This window comes from Stegodyphus dumicola, chromosome 1, assembly GCF_044657685.1.
Source record: "Stegodyphus dumicola isolate Sdum_Otavi_A_Nest chromosome 1, ASM4465768v1".
In the NCBI taxonomy this organism is placed as follows: Eukaryota; Metazoa; Arthropoda; class Arachnida; order Araneae; family Eresidae; genus Stegodyphus; species Stegodyphus dumicola.
Window position 1 is genome coordinate 279,025,438 of NC_140768.1, and position 22,888 is coordinate 279,048,325.

General features: G+C 35.9%; 1 protein-coding gene across 2 annotated transcripts in view; it reads left to right on the forward strand.

Moving 5' to 3' along the window:
• The first annotated feature begins 924 nt into the window (after window positions 1–924).
• Window positions 925–22,888, forward strand: part of LOC118191370 (uncharacterized) — a 370,344-nt gene continuing 348,380 nt past the window's right edge. For both annotated transcript variants that reach the window (XM_085807507.1, XM_085807514.1), the window contains exon 1: window positions 925–1,745. In XM_085807507.1, the coding sequence (XP_085663633.1) occupies window positions 1,676–1,745 (70 nt within the window). In that variant the 5' untranslated portion in view covers window positions 925–1,675. The remainder of the gene's footprint in view (window positions 1,746–22,888) is intronic.

Below are 22,888 nucleotides of genomic sequence, written 5' to 3' on the forward strand. Positions count from 1 at the left end.
TGCTCTGCGAACAATGGTGATTAGGAAGAAACGGGAAACGTGCTTTAATGCCTAATCGCTTAACGTACAACCATGCATTCTGTGATGAAAAATGCGTGTTTTGATGTCTTTTATTAGTCTTTAAAGTTTGTTACATTAGTTTTAAAACGTCCGGACGAGTTTTAGGTGAGTATTTCTCAATTGACGAGTTTTCAAGAGTAAATCAATGCCCACTGTAACTATTTCGCTGCAGAAGGTGAGGCCTACGGAATATAAAAACATCTTTTCTTTAGCTGTGCCTCCTGTAGATTAATCTCAAAAACCTTTATTCTGTTGGTCTATTCCATTTGCTTTTCCGTCTAGGAAGAACATAAATTTAAAGGATTAAATAAACAGCTTTGAGCATGTACTATAAGGTATTTCTCCCACCTTCCTAGCGTGCTTACGTGGTGTAATGGTAGCACGCTGGGCCGGTATTCCGTGGTTCGATTCCCGACGAAGGCGTTGCTAATTTTTCATCTCTCCGGCTTTTCCCAATTAACCTAATGTCTCTACAGTACAAAGAATTTCTATTTGAGGTATTTTTCAGAAGTAATCCACTTCCGGAATTCAAGAATTAAATTTAAAATTACATAAAATAAATGAAAACCATATAGAAAAACTTCTATGGGTCAAAACACATGAGAAAATGCTTTATCACCCAGTTTCCAAAAACAGAGTTCAATAATCCAGTATAAAAACGTTTTTATACATTGCACAGCTTTGAAACACTTTCCAAAGTTCCATACGTTTCAAAGCAGTAATTGCGGTATAGTGGCCTAATATGGCGATGGTAGTAGTTCAGCTCAAAGCGCTCCCAATCGGGAAAAGTAGAAAAGAAACCCCCTGCTTAGTAATGTGGACTCATCCAACGTTTGAGCGAGCTCAACTGGGCGTCTCAGAAACCTGCTGAGAAGTGATGTAGTTTGCGTCGTGTTGCGGTACCGTGTGTACTACTGTGTGTCGAGAAGTGCTTTAAAAATCACATAGTTACTGTTATCAGTCGAAGTGTGCATTTGCGACCGAGTAGTGTACGCATGCAGGTTTATGATTAGAGATGATTTGACTGTGATCGCAGCAGATAGGTTATTTAGAAACTCGAAGCAGCCATGTGAAATCGTTTATTTTGATTTAAGGAGGGAATTGGAACTTATAAATCGGAACTTACTAACTTGTCAACTATAAAATGATACATGTTCCTGGCGCAATAGCATAGCATCTGATTGAACATCTGATTCAACTAGCACAAATATGTGTTGGACAGATATTTGTATCGGCTTTGGTTCTTCATTTTGCGATCGATCCGACTTCAGTCTACCGACATCAGATTTACGTCGCGCAACCTTTTAACTTCTAACAAGTAGTTAGGCTTAACGTGTTAAAAATGTCTGTGTTGTGGTTGTTTATTAGTTAAGAGTTTCTTCCTCATTGCTGCGTTAATAAGAAAGTTGATATAGAATTGTAAATAACTCATTTTTTTCGGGACTAATCTTGCAAGCAATCGCATCAGAGTAACTTTGTTTAGAACGATTGGAACATTTTTTTCATTCTTGCTCATTTCTGTTATTTAAACATGTGAAGCGGGTGAATCAAAACTGAAAATTTCTCATAGTATTTCTCATCTGGCTGTTCAGAACAATTTTAAAATATTCCAAAAATGAGGGGAAACTTGTATTCAACGTTATTTCCACCAGTTCTTCTCTTTTGCCTGACAGTCGTAGTTATAGGTGAGTCTTAATTCTTAACTAAGTATTTCAGATATTGAGTTTTATCAATTGTGTAACTAAGTCCGTTTTAAAAAATGTATTTAATATGGTGATTGAATGAAGAAATAACTCATCATTGCAGAGTATACATATTTATTAGGTATATTTATCAGTTTGCTCAACATGAGGATATATTTCGTATGTTAGTTTTATATTTTCAGTCTTCATAAAGTATTAAATACTATAAGTTATTTCTTGAGTGTTTTTGAAAAACGTACTTTAGATTTAAATGTTATGGTAATTAATTTTAACTCTGTTTATATTTGATAATGCAGTTCAATTATTTGCTTACATGCTGCAGAAAAAAAAAAATATATATATATATATATACAAGTTCTGAATGGTATGGAAGCATTTTCCTGTTTTAGAATTATGAATGTACTTTGAACATGGTATGTCATTGTATCTGAGGTAAAAGCTTTATTTTTCACATAAAAAAACAAATTAAATTTTGCAGTCAAAAAGTACATCTTATATGCCAAAGTCATATAAAGGTAGAAAATTATAATATTTCTCTGTTTAATACATATACGGATTATTACATAGCAGCTTTTTACCGTGCATACTAAAATTTATATTTTAATATAGTATATACATAATAATATATTCTGTTTTATTTTTTACAAATAAATGTGTTATTTTAGTATTACAAAAATTTTTTAATTTTCATATTATGAGTTAATTATTTGTACTATTAATTTTAATTGCGAATTATTAGTTCTATTTGTAGTTTTTTTTCTCAATTATTTGAATTTGGTTAATTCTTATATATGGTTAATTATCTTAACCATATCTTAATCAACCACAACTGTACATCAGTTTGAAGTAAAAACAAATTAAGGGTTTGCATGCAGTTCCTTTTAACAGGTTGTTATAGTTCTAGAAATTAAGTAGATTGCTTTTCATTTCAAATGCAAAATCAATGTAAAGGTCATGTACTTAATGGCTATTAATTGCTTAAGTAAACATGAATTGAAATTGACATAGTATAGAAAGATGGCACTTCACCCATACTAATTTCAAACATATACAAAATACAATGCCCATATACTATGAAATTAAAATTATATCAAAATAACCATAACAGCTCTTTGTTTGTGAATATAGAGAAAGTAATATATAAAAATATATATGTGGTTATTTGTTTATATGTTGACAAACAGTTCGAAATGTATAATTAAATTTATCTTTTAGAGAAAAGCAGTTTTCATGCTTTGATAAACAAAAGACATGCAATAAGAGTAATACTAATATGCTTCAAATGAGTGTTAATGTCTTCAGTAGAATGAAGTTTATATTTTTCAGAGATATTTAATGTATGAAAATCTTGATATACTTTTCAAGAGAATATATGCTTTTAATTCCTTGCATATCCATCTATTTAAGCATAGTAATGATTATTATAATGATTTTGACCATTTTATAATTTGTTGTATTTATAATATTTAATCATTATCTTATTTTTCATGTGATATAATGTATTTATTTAAAAAGAGAGTGATTTATAAGTTTTTTATGTTTAGTCTCTTAATAGAGGCCGATGTTAAAAATTGTATTAGAAATTCTGTCATTAAAGTGTTGAATGTATGTATGTTGAATGTTGAAAAAAAGATACACTTTTCTTAATTATTCAACTAAGGTAATTAAAGAAAATTTATAATGACATAAAAAATTCAGTAATTACTTGATGTTAAAATTTAATATTAGTATGCATATTATTAGTATTAGTATGCATTCAGTTTTTTTTAGTGTTTGGGAAGATAATTTATATATTTTTACATAAATGTATGTCTGTGTATATGAAAAAAAGAGTCTGTAGCATTAGTATTTGGAAGGAGTTTAGCTCTAATCTATTCAGAAATTGTTGTCTTTAATTCTGGATTATTTATTTTTTTTAAAAAAAGGTCTGTGTAGTTTGAAACTATGAGAGATTATAGTCTTGGTTAACAACTGTGCTTTAACACTGCATCAGTTCATTAACATAGGGTGCTCTGGTATTTTTCTTAAATCAATAAGATTAAAAAGTACTTAGTCTGGATTACATAAATTCTAACATGATATGTTATATATTTTTTAACTTCCCTCTGAAAGATTATTTTTATACACAATGAATTATATTTTTATAGAGAACTTATTAATTAATGACTGAAGTATTTCCTTAGTTTTCTTTTCATTGGATGTCATTTCTCGAAAAATGCGTAATTGTTTGGTATTTGTCAATTTAACATAATGCCCAGATAGACGTGTATGAAAAGGTCCATCTGTAAGAACTGTAGATGTTAAACAAGTAGGGGGCCTTGGGTTTTGATATATAAGTTTGCGTTTAGTTATTCCTCGTTTAGAGTAAATATAGTATTAAGCGTGTTTTCTTAAGAAAGTAACACTACCTCCTGACATTTTGATGCCGCAGTGTCAACTACTACTGCGAGATAGATTCAACTTTGCATTTTCCCCGCTCCATACCCCGCCTCCATCTGTCAGACTGGAAGAATGCCAGCTGAAGTTTTAAAACGCCAGTTGTTTTGCGACAAACTACACGGTATTAACAATGTTCGCCGCTTCTTTGAAACTTGATTCAATATCGGAAGTCCCTAAATGTTAAAAATGAGTATTTGCTTTATAGATTAGGTATAATCATTAAGGCAGGAATTCTGAATTTCCAAAATCTGACATATTCATAATAACTTACTAATATAATTTAACTGTTTGACATTTTGTTATTTATATTGCTTCGCATTCTGAATTTAATTGCCGATATTAAATGAAGAAGGAAAACTTATGATGATTTTGTAATTATTGTATAATTAAAGTTTCATTGGGAGTTCATTTGCCGTTTAGGTGTCGAAATACGATTAACTGCAACCGTCACATCATGACTGGTTTTTGAACTGAAATGTGTTTATAGACAACACACCCTCTGTTCTCTGTGGTTTAGGAGCACATTATAATGGAACTATCGGCATCTTAAGTATTTTGCTATACCGTGCATGTTAAAGATTGAATAAACTTGATTTTTATATTGTGGTCCTCTAGAATTTTAATTATTGCAAGAGAAAAATCTCCAAAAGTAATAACAAGTTGACTGTTGGAAAAGAAAAGACTTTCCCCCTCACTCCACAGCAGTACAACATGTTTATAATTATAATTACTTTTTATTATGTGCTCCGGCATTTGGCACTCACTACACGGAAAGTGAGAGATGCCCCGTGGATGTCTTCTAAGGAAAACTGCCAGGTATCCGCGTTACACATGGAACGAACCACGAAAACGCCGGGACTTTAACCTGAACCGGCTAATAAACACATTACAAGGTCTTTAAAGTGTCTTTCACCGCTCGGCCGCTGATGGGCCATATACCAGGGAGTTACTTGATTTTAATTCTGAGTATACTACTAAGAATTTAAGTAAAATTGCAGCATTTCAAAATTAATTTGGTAGTATTGGTCTTAAAATTAAATTTGAAAATTTTTCTGTATTTTGATGAAACACCCGATTTTTTCAAAAATAAATGTTTTGGTCTATGACTGAAAATCAGGAATAAGATTTAGGAAGTTAAAATGCATTAAAATGTAGAGCACATTTGTCTGCTTAAACAATTATGACAAAGCACTCGAGAAACCAGAAATTAGAGTAAGATTTGAAAGGCTGTAAAATACATTGAAATTAAATGAATGTTTTCATTCTGCATATTAAAATATTTTATTAGTTTTTTTTTCATTTGCCTATTTAAACAATTATGTCAAAGAACCCAAAATTAGAATAAGATTTGAAAGGCTGTAAAATATCTTGAAATTAAATGAATGTTTTTATTATGAACGTAAAAGTATTTTATTAGTCCAAAGGAGCAGTTAATTCCAGAAGGATATTAATTTCGTTTTGGCATTTGGCGCCGATTCACTATAAACGTTGATTGACTTTTCAAATTGTTGCCACCAAATATTAGAGCCCTGTATTATATTTAAAGAAATTAAATAATGAAGAATCTGTATGAATGTATGTATGTTTCTCGCACTGTGATAAAACAACGGTACCTAGAGCCATCAAATTTTGAATAACGTACTTTTCCACCGGTGTATATACGGGCATCTGGAAGCCTAAATTTGGAATTTATTATCTATTTCATATTTCGTAAAACTTTAAACGAATTTTTGATTAATAAACTCAACGATTTCAAAGCGAGCCATGGTAACATTGTAAAAAATATATTTTGCGATATTGCTGTTGAACTGAATTTTATGTTTTAAGTGCAAAGAACATGATATTTAAAAAATAAAGGTAACACATAAAACATTAAATAAACACCTCTTTCGGGCATAATGTAAAATCTGAAAACTTTCAAATTTTTTCTCCTTTATTAATTGCTTTTTTTTTTTTTTTTTTTTTTTGCACAAAACTTAATGACACTTTTCAAATAAAACTTTATTAATTAAATATAGTTTACTCACTTAGTTGCGACAGTTAAATCTGTATTTAGCAAAAACGCACTTTAAATAACGGGGGATTAAACATAATTAGAAATTAAGTGATGAAGGTTTCATCATTAGAAAACAGCAATGTTTACAGTTAAAAATTATCATTGAATTAAATTCGCGCAAAAACGTCAAAGAGCAGAGTTTAGAGTAGAACTTGAACAATAACATTAAATTCAAATTCGCATAAAAATGTTGTAACAATTTTTTTTTTTTTGGGGGAGAGGCAGAGTGTTTTTTTTTTTTTTTTTTTTTTAATCATTCCGTTTTTTTAGAATAGTCCGGTTAATCGGGAGCCTGGTAACCCCCCCCCCCTGTCTGTTAGTAGTCCGCTGGAGTGTTCTGGCAATTGAATGAATGTGCCCCAACGTACACATTCGGGGAAGATAACACGCACAAAGGATCATGTCTACACGTATAGGCCCCGGATTCAAATCTGGGCTTTCCCATGTGAAGATTGGCTCCCTAAACCATAGTTACTTTCTAAACCGATAATCTAATTTTTTCCCCGATTTATTAGTCTAGGAAATTTTAAAAAAATCAGTTTCTCAGTAGGAAATTCCAAGCATCGTGAAAGGATATTCGTGTTATGTATTCATACGAATAACACTAAAAGTTGCAGGGCCCACCAGCGGCCGAGCGGTAAAGACGCTGAACACTGGTAGTTCGGTCTGAGGTTCGAATCCCGCGAACGGGCTGGCTGCATGGGCGTTTTCGTGGTTTTCCCCATGTGTAACGTGTATACGAGCCAGTTTCCCTTAGAAAGTCCTCCACGAAAGGCATCCCTCCCTTTAGGCAGATAGCCCTCGTGTGCTTTGCCATAATTAAATACACACACACACACTAAAAGTTGCAGTTGAATTTTCTCGAATGAACTTCCGGAATTGTAGGTAATTAAATTTCACCCTTATATAAATAAGAAGTTCAAAATATTAAATTTTTAATATTAATTTCCTGAAACTAATTTGACATTCGTATATTAAAGAAGTTCATAAGTGAGGTATTAGTTTCAGAAATCTCTCCCCATTTGGTGTTTACATAAATACTTCAAATACGTAACATTTTTTTAAATGTTCTAGAAATGTAAGATTATTCGATACGATGTGATTTTTTATTTCTTTTAATAAAATGTTTCGTTTTACAGTACGTCCGTTGTTCGATCGGCAACGAATGAAGGTTAACTGAGTGCAGTTTTATAATTTTTTTCGTTTGCGACGTGAGTCATTTTCCATGAGAAAACGTCCACCAATGTCCTAGTGGATCAAACCGCTGAATTGTCGGACACTGGTGGGCGCTGTAGCAGAGTAGTTCGACCCAAGCTCAAATCCCGACGAAAAAGCTGAAAGCATTAGCCTTTTCATTGTTCTCTCCTGTTTAACACGAGTTTTCTATCGAAATTTTTCCACGAATGTATTATTCAGGCAAATAGTCGTAGTATGCTTTGCTGTCAGTTTATTCCATGAGAAAGTCTTCGGTAGTATCCTCAACCATTTCTTTACCATAATGAACGTTACTGCAGTTAAAAATAAAGCAGAAGAGAGTCTGTAAATATACGTTGTACCGGTGTTTTACTCCATTTAAAACCAAAAAGAAAGACAAAGATTGAAATTGCCGATAGGCAGTGATGGATGGTTACGAGAAACCATACGTTAAATTAATGCAACCAAAGAGCGGGATCAAGATTGCTCCATAAAGATCGAGATTACTGGCAGACAAAAAGTCATTGAATAACAGTTGATTTCAAGAAGCTAACATTAGTATTGCATGTGGCAACAAAATTTTTTATTTCATGTTGCCGGAAAACAATTGACCTTGTATCAGTTCCATTGTTTCGTGGTTTTTTTATCACAAACCTCCCTTTTCTAGAAGTTCTAACTTTGTACTCGGATTTTTTTGAGTTTTTCTTTGGATCGTGGGAAAACTTGTAATGACTGAAACAGTAGTTACGCGTTGAAAAGAAAATTTAAAAAGAGCGCCAAAGATAATAATAAAATGCTTTCTCAACTACTGTGCTGAGTACATGATGTTTTTGGTGAACAGCCAAATCGAAATAGTTTGTTTGCCGTTGGCCAGTAACAGTGTAGCATCGTTTTGAAAGTATGTAAATGAAAGGACAGTTTTGATGTTTTAATGTTAAAAAGGTACTTGGTGGATTATAGAGCAGTTGGTGCAGTAACCGTTATACGATTATAGTGAACACAAAATTCACAAAATAGGGCTTTTAGGTGTATCTACTAATAATTTATGCGCATATTTATGCCGGGTACTTTTATCTTACCGGGACCGAATTCAGAAATATATGTAAGTATGCATGTTTGTGTATGTATACGTATATACGTATTTATCTATCTATCTATTGTATACGTATCTATTTATATCTCTATATATATATATGCATACATAAACACGCACATCTATGCGTACATGCATACATATATACATTTCAGAATCCCGTCCTGAGAACAGAAGAGTGCCGATTTTTATGATTTTTTTGTTTGTTCTTACATATTTAAGAATTCGTTGGATGTTATATAAAAATTGTGGTTCGAATGCGCAAATTAAAACACAACTTCAGTTTTTTAGAACAACCATTTTTCTATTTATTTTTAACAAAAACAATGGTAAAGAAAAAACTGGTAACCATAGTAACACTTTGCGCCTGCGCAGATAGTCTCGCAGACGATTTTCACAGACGATGTGTTAGCGTCGCAGAACAAATACAAAAATATTAAGCAGATTGTGTATGCTACCGTGATTCGTGAAAATTACTTTTTCCAGGAATCCGTAATTTTGTACAGATTAAAGTATTAAATTAATACGTTAAGTTTTCTAGATAGGCAGTGAACACAAACATTAGGAACTGTAATCAACAGTTGCAAGTAAAAAAAAAAAGTTGGTGAGAGTAGTTAGCGTTTATTGCCCTCTAAGTATGCCGCTTCTTAAATCATTATAGGCCCTTGATTTAGTGATTTAATTGACAAAGCACTTTGACTATCTACGTAAAGGGAAAATGCCGTCGTGGAGAGCAGAGCCGTAGCTAGGACTTCCAGCGCCCGGAGACAACTGAAGATTTCTCGTCCCCCTCTTATTTGTCTAGAATGGAAAACATTTCATTCTAAAATTTCTTAATATCAGTTTGGCGCCCCCTGGATGCTGCCCTTGCTTCCCCCTAGCTACGCCCCTGGTGGAGAGCTTTCTAATGAAAAAATAACTCGTCTTCACGTTATACATGGAAAAAATAAGATAAACGCCCACACTATCTTTTTGCCGGGGCTTGAGCCCAGCTCGACCTGCCAGTATTCAGCGGTCCTAACCAGTCGGCTATTGAACTTTTCTTTGTTGACATTTTTATAATTTCATCTGTGTTTTAATTCGTCTTTTTAATTTTGTAATCAAAGTGTTTATAGAAGTTCATATGTATAGTGAAAAACTTCTTGCCACTACCATTTCCCTATAACCTCCGCTTCTAAAAATGATTGTTTTTTTAGTTAATTAGCTGTTTAGTTGTTTTTTAGTTAATTAGCTGTTTAGTTGTTTTTTAGTTAATTAGCTGTTTAGTTGTTTTTTAGTTAATTAGCTGTTTAGCTCTTGGTTTAATTCGGTAAATTAAATCATTTAATGTAGTTAACATGCTATGTTGTTCTTTTGGCACGATGGTAGAGGAACCGGCTACCGTTTGCCTGGGTTTGAATCTCGCAGAAGATATAACTGTATATAAGTGTATAGTACTTTTGCATCATGAGACCATACTGCCGAGTCCTTTCAGTAGGTTCGTGATAGGGGAAAAAAGGTATGATGCTCTCGAACGCGTTCCCCAGGAATGTTCTTTATTGACACTGATATGGAACTGGACACGTACTGTCATCTAATAGGTGCTTAAGCCAATGACAGGGGCCGCCTTTGCCGCTTGGCCACGGTAAAGTTCGTAGATCTTATCTGTTCCTGTCAGATTTATATCCATATTGAAAGATTATTAAAACTGTAGGCTAGCTGAATTGTTGAAGTTGCAGAATTTAACAGTAAAATATTACATGTGCAACATCATGATGGCTGTTACCTTCTACATGGAATTAGAATTACGAATTGCTTTGAAAGATAAAGATTAGAAGTAAGCCGACTAACGAACCAGTTTGCAGAATTAAATTTGACCCTTGTAATGCACGATAAACGCCAGCCAGAATGAAACATTTTTTGCGCAACGTCTTTGCAGCTCATCCATTATCCACTATTATTAGCTATTGGTAAATATGTATGAGTGAGAAATAATCCCTGCTGTTTCATGAGTTGATTGAAATCAGCAGGGAAGCAGCTTGAAGTCCCATTTTTCTCACGTTGGTGCACGCTACGCGGTTCTAAGGTAATTCTGTGTTTCCCATGCATGCGAATCTTCATATTTTAAACTTGTTGAATGTCTGAAGAGCATGTGGCTAGAAAATAAAGTTGTTTAACCCATCATTCATAAGTAATTTAAATGTGGAAAGTTTTTTCTGCCCTCCTCCTGTGTTTCAGATTTTTCGAAATTTGTCAGATAGTTGTTTCGTGGGTTCTCCAAGTCATTTTGTCTGACATCTTTAATTATCTGCCTGCTATTCTTTCGGTTTTTCCGAACCCAGGTACGGGCGACTTGTTGTTTTAAAGCAAAGTTTTCTTTAAATCTTAATATCTTTTTTCCATTTTAGGATAAAACTCGAAACAAATTTCTATAATGCGCCAACTGGATATTTCGATTCGTTTACATTAATTCATATAGAAATGCTAGAATAAAGATGGAAATCTATATTTGAAGAAATATAATTGTCCTTGTCGCCTAATTGGCCACTTTTAATTAAATGGGTACTTACGTATTAACACAACGACCTTGGCGCAATATGGCGACTTTTTACACGCGGTAAAGTTATTTATCGGGTGCAAGCTCAGGGCTAAGAAGCTGGTATTCACCCCCAGAAAAGATTTTATTTTAAGAAAGATTCTCAAACTGTTGCTATTTATCATAAGTCGGTAAACATTGCCAGCATATGAAAACAAAGCATACTGTAGCAATTTAAAATACAAATTTTAATTATTAAATAAGGATTACGTAATGTATCAAAAAATGAAACACTAACATTCTTCTTTCAGTCTTTCTGTAAGTTTTTTGCACTGTTCTCGTCTCGAAGCACACAGCGATCTGTTTTCGCTTAAAAAATCTTATAATTGCAGAGACTCAGCTTCGTGTAATTCTCAGTAGCAGCGACTCTCGAGGAAACGTATTTCCTCGTTGTTCCCCTAAGAAAATTTTCAACAAAATTCTGTATTCTTGCAGAAATTTTACCGCAGTTTCTTCCATTACTGACAAATTTCATATTTTAAAGCTAAGGAAAAAAATGTCACAATTTGTTCATAAAAACCGTTGAAACTTGGTGTACAACGAAAAGGGATTCAGGATATCCCTTGCGAAAATGGCGGTGTTGCTTGACTGAAACGATTGTTATGAGTATGGTTGCCAGAGTTTGGCACATACTGAAAATTTGGCGACTTCTAGCAATGTGGTTGCGTTAATGCGTAAGTACCCTTATAACAATGTTCTCGTTTATAAAATAAGCATTTCCAACGAGTAGTTTTTATAGTGTATCATTATATTTTTTTATGCATTTACATGTTAGAATAGAACTTCCAAAATTGTTCCAGCTATGTCCAGATGCCTCATTATTTATTTATGTGGGAGATTATGTTTGCTAATCATTTACTGCTACTGTTAAATATTATTAGTCCAAAGGGGCTTTGTCCCTGAAGGACTAGTGTTTTCTTTTTGCGATTTTGCGTTGAATCACTATAAATGTCCGTTTCACTTTTCAAACTGTTGCCACCAAATGTTAAGAGTCCTGCATTATATTTGAAGAAATTAAATAATGAAAAATCTGCCTAAATGTATGTATATTTTTCGCAGTGTGATAAAACAACGGAACATAGAGACACCGAATTTCGAATGACGTAAGAAACTACGAATATGGGCATGTGGAAGACCAAATTTGAAATTTGGAATTTGTTTTATTATCGATTTTATATTTTCTAAAACTTTAACGAATTTTCTAGTAACAAACTCAACGATTTAAAAGCGAGCCATGGCAACGTTTAACAGAAAAAAACATTTTTATCTCCAGCGCGGTGAGTCTTTGTATCGGAAATTCTAAAGATATGCTAATTTTAAAACTATTTTGGGATATTTCTGTTGAACTGAAATTATGGTTTAAGTGCGAAAAACGTGATATTTAATAAATAAATGTAACAAACACAAAATGTTAAAAATCACCCATTTGAACGTAATTTAAAATGTTGAAACATTTAAGATTTTTTTCTTTGATTTTTTATTATGTTATTATTACTATTGTATATTATTCTGCAGTAAAAACCTGTTTAACCGAAGAGTGATAAGAATAACAGGACAAGGATATCAGGGCTTCACGGGTAGACATGCAGTTACATGACCTGCCGCGTTACTGTACTACATAAACTATTTTTAAAGAGGAACATTATAGATTTAACCTAACGTTACATAAAGGAAGTATTTAATTTACATGTTAATGTAACATGTCCCTTTTATAACATACTTTTTGTTCCAATGGCGGGTTGTAGCCATTGATAGGCGTTGACCATTACTAAGGCCGAAAGCTGTGGTCTCTTTGTTGGCAGCTAACAGGTGGGCCACCATAGCCTTCTATGACGAGACGGACAAAGTACATCCATGTTTTCTCCGAGATTTGAACCGGGCCCTTCGGTTACGACAGTCACTAACCATTTTCCTGTCTGAACGGCGGACATTTATAACATCCTATTTTGCTCGAAATCTAAGCGAAACATATGTGTTAGCTGTCAATTATGATACATTTAAATATTATATCGTAGGTTTATAATATGAAATGATATAAGCAGAATTTTATCTTAAGACATCATTCACTTTAAAAAAAATGAGAACTACTTCTCCATACCCTTAAACAATTAAGGTGAACCCTTTCTTAGTCAGTTGCCTTATCTTGGTTTCAGACTTTATAAGTGATGTTCAATACCGATATTTACTTATGCCGTTTCAGTTTAGGTACTTTTAAAGATGTGTGACTTGGAGAAGTGGTTGTCATGAGAAAGTTCCGTATGTATTTAATGCTAAGCTTGGGGGTGCGACCATTTAGATCTTAAATGAATAACTGCTCTTAATGTAGTCAATGTGTCTTGTTGAAATGATAAATAATAATACTAATGCTTTTTTGGGGGCTAACTTTATATTAAAAAAAGTATGTGGTTAAAACGTCAAAGGTTTTCATTTAGTCAATGGTGTGTCGTCAAGAATTGCATGTAATTCATTTTCCGGCCCGAACTCCCAAACCTTCCTTTAAGATAAAGCAAACCTCTTTCTGATTTATTAGAGGAATGGATGATTTATCACATTCTTTCTCCCATATAACAATCATTACTCTGTTTTCACTTATGGTCGGATAAATTACTTTATCCGGTATGACACGGAGGCATTGTGTCCAATTCGACGTGTGTCTTCTGGGTCAACAACGTGTCTGCTGTTATAATTTGGAACAGCTATTGAAGCGAGCGAGGAAGCGATTTCCAAAGGCTGTAATTTTCTTTGTATACGATTTGGCCACATTCGAACGCGAATTGGCCATGGGTATTGCAAACCGAAATTTTTAGGTTCAGGTTGAGTCTTATATACGTATTCCACCAAAATTGATACAGCAGGAGTAGAGCTTCGATTATCCGAATTAAATAGATCCAAAATGGGGTTGAAAAATCGGTATTTTATGCCTTAACAATTACTAGGCCATTTATTCTTGAACTTTGTTCGAATTATTTTCAATAAATATAAATATTATCAGACACCAAGTATTTTATTTCTATATTAATTTATTATATTCAGGAGACTAGGCGGGAAAAATATATTTTAGAATATCCCTTGGCGAAAAGTGGCGATTTTTCTGGCGCCATTCCTGTTTACGTGCAACGCCCTTTCAAGTAAAATGATATGCAAACATAATGCAATGAAACATTATTAAAACATACAAAAATTATAACTTCAAAAAACTGCATTTTAAATCAAAATAAAACAAGGAAATAACATAAAAATGAAAATACATGTTATCTAATCTGCGCAGTACCAAAAGGAAATATTGACTTACCTTATTTAGGAATTTTTGTGTCTTCCTATGTGTGGCACACAGAATTCCTTAACAGCATCCGAAAACTGTTTGAAATTATTTGAACTAGAATCGGTACACTGCCGTCGCCACATAAGTTCAGAAAAGTAACAATTAAAAATAACCTCCGTAGTGCCGGATTGTCAGTAGTGCCGGATTGCCAGTAGTCCGTAGTGCCGGACTTCCGAAAATCCCTTTTTATGCTGGATTTATAACTATGTAAGGCAGTCCAATGAGACAATGCCAGGTAACGGATTCCACACCTTCGGTGTTCTGTCCCTATCCCACATGCCTTCGATACTGTTAATATGAGTTCCCGTTAATTAATCCTTAATTGTCACTGCATGATTTTCTGACAGATGAACGGTGTGTAAGTGGTAAGTGAAACCTTCACTTACACACCAGTCTATCAGTACTATCTTTCTCATTCGTTCAAAATTGTACAGAAATTTCAGGTTATCTTACCACCGGCAACCATTTTACGGCGTAAGCACAAAATAAAAAAACGTACTTCCTAGCCAAACATCTAACGCAGAAATAAACCCTGAGAAATATTCACCCAAACCCAAAATCACGCATTGCAACCAATCACGTCGGTATGATAGAGTTTCCAAAACATTCACCGTAAAATACTCGGGTTGCCATAAATGAAACAACAACTTAGCGATAAATGAAACAACAGCTTGGCGATAATCCAAGGGGTACCCTAAAATATAGACTACCCAACTAGACTGTCAGAAGAGCCCAAAATATAAAACCGAAATTGCCCTTTTGTTAGACTTGTTAATTTTTAACTTCTGGAGGGGGGACTATTCACATAGAATAGCAAACTCCTGCACAAAGCGATTATTCTTATTGCAAAAATTCGTAATTAAGGATATACTATATCATTTGACAAGCACGAATAAAAGTTAATCAGACCTGCATCTCCAGATCGTTGAATACGATTTATATCACACTGTAAACTAAATAGATCCATTTGTAGATCATCTGGTACGTTATTCATGTCCGAGTTTAATTATATTGAAAGTAATTTAAACTCGGAGTTCAAATCTTTAAATTCCTTAAAAGCGCTTTCAAATTCTTGTCTTAATAAAGCTATTTTTCTTGCGTATTCTTGAGACTTTTCATTTGAAGTAATAGGGCCTGATTTAAGCCATAGGAAAACATGCGAAATCTTTTATTTCAGTTGTGTTTCGCATATTTGCAATTTAAGTTTAAAATTTTTGAAGAATACATGTCGGTGATAAGTTTATTTTTTCCTTGCGAGCTGTTTATTGAGAATATTTAAATGGCTGGCCAAATGAACAAGAAATGCCAAATCTGTTATCCGTGTGTCATTATGCAGCTCATCTACGGTATCTGATGCAGACACCACATGATTTTCTTGTACGGGGAATTAGATTAGTTGATTACGCACATTTTTTTGCTGCACTTCATTTAAACTTATTTCCTCGAATTTCATTAGAGATTTTTAATTCAATCAATTCAGTTCTCATTTCGCGGTAAGGGAAAGATACATAAAAACTCAATCTTCATTTAAAACTAGTAAAATATAGGAAAACTTAAAACACCAGATACAATAATAATAATAATAATAATAATAATAATAATAAAAGCTTTTTTTTTTCAATTAAAATTAGAGATTCTACGAAGAACAAGCAGTTCGCCCAGACAAGATTTTCGGTGCACAAAATTGGAAGTTAACTGTTGGTCGCTTTGGACAAAGACACAGAATTTGCTGCACCAATTGACTTGATTTACTATTCTACTAAGAGTTGCAAATGTAAACAAATAACGGCCTTGTTAGGTTTAACAGTGCTATTAAATTGTTGATAATTCTACAACTGTTGCATGCAGATTAACTAAAGGTATAAAAACCTTAACCGGAACATAAGAACAACATATTCAATCACTTTTACAGCAAAAAACGCACAATTTACCAACATATAAGAATAAAAAAATGAGCTCACCGAGCCGAGTAACAGAGTGGCACTATATGCATATTCAGTATGGCCGATTGCAGCGAGAAAGGGAGGTGTACAACTACATGTTATAGCAGCGCCTTATGCAAAATTTTAACTTTCTGCGGCTATTTTTGAGTTATGCGAGATACACACGTATGTACACACTGACGTCACGGAAAAATCTCTTCCGGTTCCATTTTTAATCCATTTTATAATCCGTTTTTTTGGGGGGGGAGAATTGCCCATTCTGTTCGTACATATGGATGTCACGCAGAAAAAAGTGCAAATGGATTCGAGAGCAGTCAAGATGGATATTTTCGATGAAGTATTTTCGATGATACCTGAAATTTTTCGCGATCACAGTACTTCCTTTACTTCGTACAAGGAAGTAAAAATCGTTTTAATACTGTTCTTCGATTTAACCATTTCAGTAAATCGTTTTTCCGTACTCATTCTCATATCTTCAAGCAATACTAAAACGTTTCGGTGATCCAGAGGTCGTCCACGGATAGTGTACTGTGTTTTAATCTCCGTTTCGATAATACCATCCATATGCTAACTTTAAGCCTTAAATTTAGACATAAAATCCTTAATAAATAATATTGTTACGAATTTGGTATTTAAAAAGCTAATGTTAGTTCAATTATAAATTAAATGGTTTTATTTCTCGCGCAGTGCAGCGCGTGACGAATATTAAAAGCAAGCTAAGCCGGAAAATTGAAAATACAAGAGCGCGTGCATTAAATAAATAAATATCTCTTTTTGATTTCGAGAAAGTACTGGAAAATTCTAGCGCGTGATTTTAAAATCTTATAAAAGGAGGAAAACATCTCAGTTTGTAGTAGTTGCTTAGTTTGTTGTTGTTTAGAAAACTACTGTTGTTGATTGTAGCGAATTCGCGGATTAGCGTTCTTTAGCTGTTTTGAATTACGTTCTATTGGACATTTGAGTAGTTAAAAGAAAACTACTGTGAGATATTGTAATACTGCGTGATAATTTGAGAAAATTTAAGCAGTTTTGTTGTGATAATAATAAATTTTTGTTCATTTTTCATCGGACTTGTGCATTCATTTAGTAACGAATCCGTACGCACGCAACAATTTTTGGTGTCAGCAGTGGGGTTTGAATGCCAATAACAAGAGCGATGGAAGAGCAGTTAAGGCAATTGATAGCAGCCTTTGCCTCGTTTAAAGAAGAAATGAAAGAAGAGATGAAATCTAGCCAAGGAAAGATGGAAGGGGCCGTCAACTCTGTTAAGGACGAAATGAAAGCCGTTCAAGCTGGTCAAGAAAAGATTGAAGCAGGTCAAGAAGAAATGAAAAGAGAGATTACCTGCATAATAGAAAATAAATTTGAAGCTATGGAAGGCAGAATTGACACAGTTGAAAATAAAGTTGGACTAATTGAAGAAAGAGTTTCTTCGGTGAAAGAAGAAATAGAAGAAAGAGTTTCTTCTGTAAAAGAACATATAGAAGGGAGAGTTTCTGCTGTGGAGGAACGAATTGAAGGAAGAGTTTGTGCCGTCCAACACCAAATCGAACAACAAATTGATGAGAGAGTTTCTGAAGTTGCCAAAGAAATGGATACTTTAAAGAAATTCGTAGCGTCGGCAGGGAGCAGGAGTGATGATTTTAAATTCTTACCAATGCTTGCTCGTCCACCTCTGAAGCTATCCACATATGATGGGAAGACCTCCTGGCAGGTGTATAAGACACAATTTTCTATCGTGGCGGATGCGAATGGATGGGATTCCCAAGCTAAGGCCTGTCATCTCGCCGCTTCTCTAAGAGCCGACGCAGCGGATATCCTTCAGACTCTTCCCGAAAACAAAAGGTTAGATTTCGAAGCTCTGTCCGGCGCCTTGGAGTTGCGCTTTGGGGAAAAGTGTTTAAAAGACTACAGCAGGCTCCAATTAAAATCTCGTCAACAGAAGCCTACCGAAACACTTCAGGAGCTCGCCGCGGATGTTGAAAGGCTGTCCCATCTCGCCTTTTCGGAATGCCCGACAGAAACAAGGGAAATCCTGTCCTTGCAATACTTTATCGACGGCATCCGAGATACTGAAATACAGAAAGCTCTACGAATGGCGGATGTAAAAGATTTAAAAAGTGCTCTAGTGTACGCCATGAAATTTGAGGCAGCCCAGCAAGCCACTCGTCGAGACCGCCACCCAGTCAGAGCTGCTCAAGTCCAGGAGCCAGGGGATCAAGTCACCGCTCGACTTGACGATTTAACTAGACAACTGAACGCCTTGAGACGGAATATTGGTGAGAAGAAACCGACCGTTAAGTGCTGGAACTGCGGTGCTGAAGGACACATACGAAGAAACTGCAAAACACCCCAGGGTACTGATGTTAAGACCGCTTCTAACAAGCAGCGGGGAAACTAATTAGTGGCCATCTCGCGGGGCGGAGGTTGCCAGATAATGAAAAGCCCCCGTTTAAAGCGCTTCAGATTTCTGCAATGAGAGGCGGCAGTAATGGACTTTTCATAATAGGACATATTAATGGAGTTCCGTGCAATATGACTATAGATACAGGAGCCAACGTCACTATCATCCAAAAAGATTTGGCTCAACAACTAGGAAACAAACTTATCTGGACGCCGCCCTGCGTTACCCTCCAGACTGTGTCCGCTGAGAAGATCGACATCGACGGAAAAGTAAATGTTAACATCACGTTTGGAAGTGCCGCTTACCATCACACGGCATATGTAGCAGAAATCACTGATTCTTGCATACTCGGATTGGACTTTCTAAGGAAATACAATTTTTCCTTGGATTTTAAAAATAACGAATTGCATTCTACATCTGAGGACATAGCGTTATTTCTCGTTAATGATGAAGAAGTTAAATCTGTCCATAAAATCATAGCACAAGACTATATTACAATACCGGCAAGAACAGAAATTTTACTTCCTGGATTCATAGCCGAAAATAGAAATTTCCGCTACGGCATCATAGAATACCCCAATAACTGTAATATCCCAAAAGGAGTACTAGTAGCCTCAACACTCGTCGACCTATCCAGAACGGTTATCCCGGTGAGAGTCGCCAATGTAACTGAAAAGTGGAGAGTTATTTAGAAAGGTGAAGTGGTTGCAACATGTACTCCAGTAACCAGCGTTGAAAGAAGGAGTAACATCCCAGAATCCGTGTCCTCAGAGAGCATTACATCGGAGTTATTGCAGAATGCACAATTAAACGATAAAGAGAAAAATGCTGCCGATCGCGTCATTAAAGATCTTCAAGTTGTTTTCTCCCGCTCGTCTTCTGACGTGGGTCGAACTAGTTTGACACAACATAGAATAGATACTGGCGATCATCCCCCGATCAAGCAACATCCAAGACGTCTACCGTTTGCTAAACAGGAAGAGGTGCGAACACTGTTAAAAGATATGGAAGAAGGCGATGTCATCGAGCCTTCAGCGAGTCCATGGGCATCTCCCATCGTTCTCGTCAGAAAGAAAGATGGCTCAACAAGATTTTGCGTTGACTATCGCCGGTTGAATGAGGTTACGAAGAAAGACAGTTACCCTCTTCCTAGAATTGATGACATTCTAGACACTCTTTCTGGAAGCAAGTGGTTCTCAACACTTGATTTAAAGAGTGGGTATTGGCAGGTAGAAATCCATCCTGATGACCGAGAAAAGACGGCATTTACTACGGGACAAGGACTTTGGCAGTTCAAAGTGATGCCGTGTGGACTGTGTAATGCGCCGGCAACATTGGAACGTCTTATGGAGACTGTTTTGAAAGGCCTTTCCTACGAAGCCTGTCTGATATACCTGGACGATATCATCATCATCGGAAAGAGTTTTGAAGAGCATCTAGAAAATCTAAGAAAGGTGCTTCAGAAACTGAAAGAGGCCAATCTGAAGCTGACTCCCGCTAAATGCAAATTGTTTCGAAAGGAAGTGACTTACCTGGGACATGTCATCTCTGCAGAAGGTGTGCGCACGGATCCTGAAAAGGTATCAGCGGTTAAATCCTGGACGCGTCCCGAAAATGTCCATCAGCTGAGAAGCTTCCTAGGGCTTTGCACCTACTATAGGAGATTCGTGAAGAACTTTTCTTCCATCGCAAGACCACTTCACAAGCTGACAGAGAGCAAGCAAAGATTCTTGTGGACAAAGGAATGCTAGGATGCATTTAACAACTTAAAGGAAGCTTTAACATCTGCTCCAATCCTGACGTATCCTCAGCTCGACAGACCATTTATTCTCGACACCGACGCGAGCAATGAAAGTGTCGGTGCTGTTTTGTCCCAAGAAATAGACGGCCAAGAACGTGTAGTAGCTTACTGGAGCAAGTGTCTGTCTAAACCGGAGAGGAATTACTGTGTCACAAGGAAAGAGTTGCTCGCCATAGTCAAAGCTGTAGAACATTTCCATCATTATCTATACGGGAGAAAATTCCTCCTCCGCACGGACCATGCCTCATTGGCCTGGCTTTTAAATTTCAAAAATCCTGAGGGTCAAATAGCCAGGTGACTCCAAGAATATGACATCACTATCCGTCATCGTAAGGGATCATCACACGGAAACGCCGACGCCCTGTCTAGAAGACCTTGCCAAGGAAGCTGCGGATATTGTTCCAGGGTGGAAGCGAAATACGAGCTGCTGACTCCGGTCGCAAGACAAATTACAACATCAACATCGGCTGATCGAGACCCGTGGAGTGATGATGAAGTCAGGAAAGACCAGCTGGAAGACCGCGACATTAAACCCATACTTGATTTAATAGAGTCATCAAACAGAAAACCTACATGGCAGGACATTTCTATCTGTAGTCGTACAACAAAACAATACTGGGCACTCTGGGATTCACTTCACATTCGAAACAGCGTCTTATACCGGAAATTCGAGTCGGATGATGGGAAGACGTTCCGATGGCAACTGATACTTCCAAGATCCCGGATTCCTGATGTCCTCAAAGAACTACATAACAGCCCTACAGGAGGTCACTTTGGAATTATGAAGACCTTACAGAGAGTTCGTGAGCGCTTTTACTGGAATAATGCAAAGAATGACGTGCAAAAGTGGTGCCGATCTTGCGATGCCTGTGCAGGTCGGAAAGGACCGAGGAAACGCAGCCGAGGCAGACTGCAACGTTACAACGTAGGTGCACCTTTTGAACGTATCGCCTTTGACATCCTGGGACCTCTGCCACGAATTGCTGATGGCAACAAATACATACTTGTTGTCATTGATTACTTCACCAAGTGGCCTGAAGCTTATCCTATTCCTGATCAAGAGGCAGTCACAGTAGCTGAGGTAATGATACAGCACTGGATTTCCAGGTTCGGAGTGCCTCTTCAGTTACATTCCGATCAGGGAAGGAATTTTGCCTCGGCAGTAATCAAAGAACTATGCAAACTACTTGGCATTGACAAAACTCAAACGACGCCATTGCATCCCCAGTCGGACGGCATGGTAGAGAGGTTCAATCGAACCATCCTTAATAACCTCTCATTAGTGGTTTCCAGAAACCAACAGGACTGGGACAAGAAATTACCACTCTTTTTACTGGCTTACCGCAGTGCTGTCCACGAGACTACCGGCTATTCTCCATCACAGATGCTCTTCGGTCGTGACCTTCGTCTGCCTTGTGATCTATTGTTTGGCCGCCCTCCGGATGCTCCTTCATCGTCTGAGGAATATATTCAAGATCTCCAGGCCCGGTTTGAAGTGATGCACAATTTTGCACGAGAGCGAGTCAACTTGGCGACGGAGAAGATGAAGACCCGATACGACACAAGAGCTACTGAACATCAATTCCACGAAGGAGACAAGGTGTGGTTGTGGAATCCGACTCGACGGAAAGGACTTTGTCCGAAATTACAGTCACCTTGGGATGGGCCGTACACAGTCCTAAACAGGCTGAATGACGTCGTGGTTCGGATTCGTAAGTCTTCGAACTCTAAACCTAAAGTCGTTCATTACGACAGGTTAGCTCATTACTATGGCCATAGTACATAATGTAAATAATTGTAAATAGTATAAGACCATGGTCCATTTTGTTTTTAAATGTGTATTTGATTTGTATTTGATAGCATTTGATTTGTTTTATGTATTGCATTTATTGTTCATGTTGTTTATTATTATAATGTAAAGCTTATTAATGCATTTATGCCACAGTTGTAAGTTTAGCTTCCTGTCCAGGGATTGTACTGCCCGGGACGTGCAGTCCTTGGGAAGGGGGCAGTGTTACGAATTTGGTATTTAAAAAGCTAATGTTAGTTCAATTATAAATTAAATGGTTTTATTTCTCGCGCAGTTGCAGCGCGTGACGAATATTAAAAGAAAGCTAAGCCGGAAAATTGAAAATACAAGAGCGCGTGCATTAAATAAATAAATATCTCTTTTTGATTTCGAGAAAGTACTGGAAAATTCTAGCGCGTGATTTTAAAATCTTATAAAAGGAGGAAAACATCTCAGTTTGTAGTAGTTGCTTAGTTTGTTGTTGTTTAGAAAACTACTGTTGTTGATTG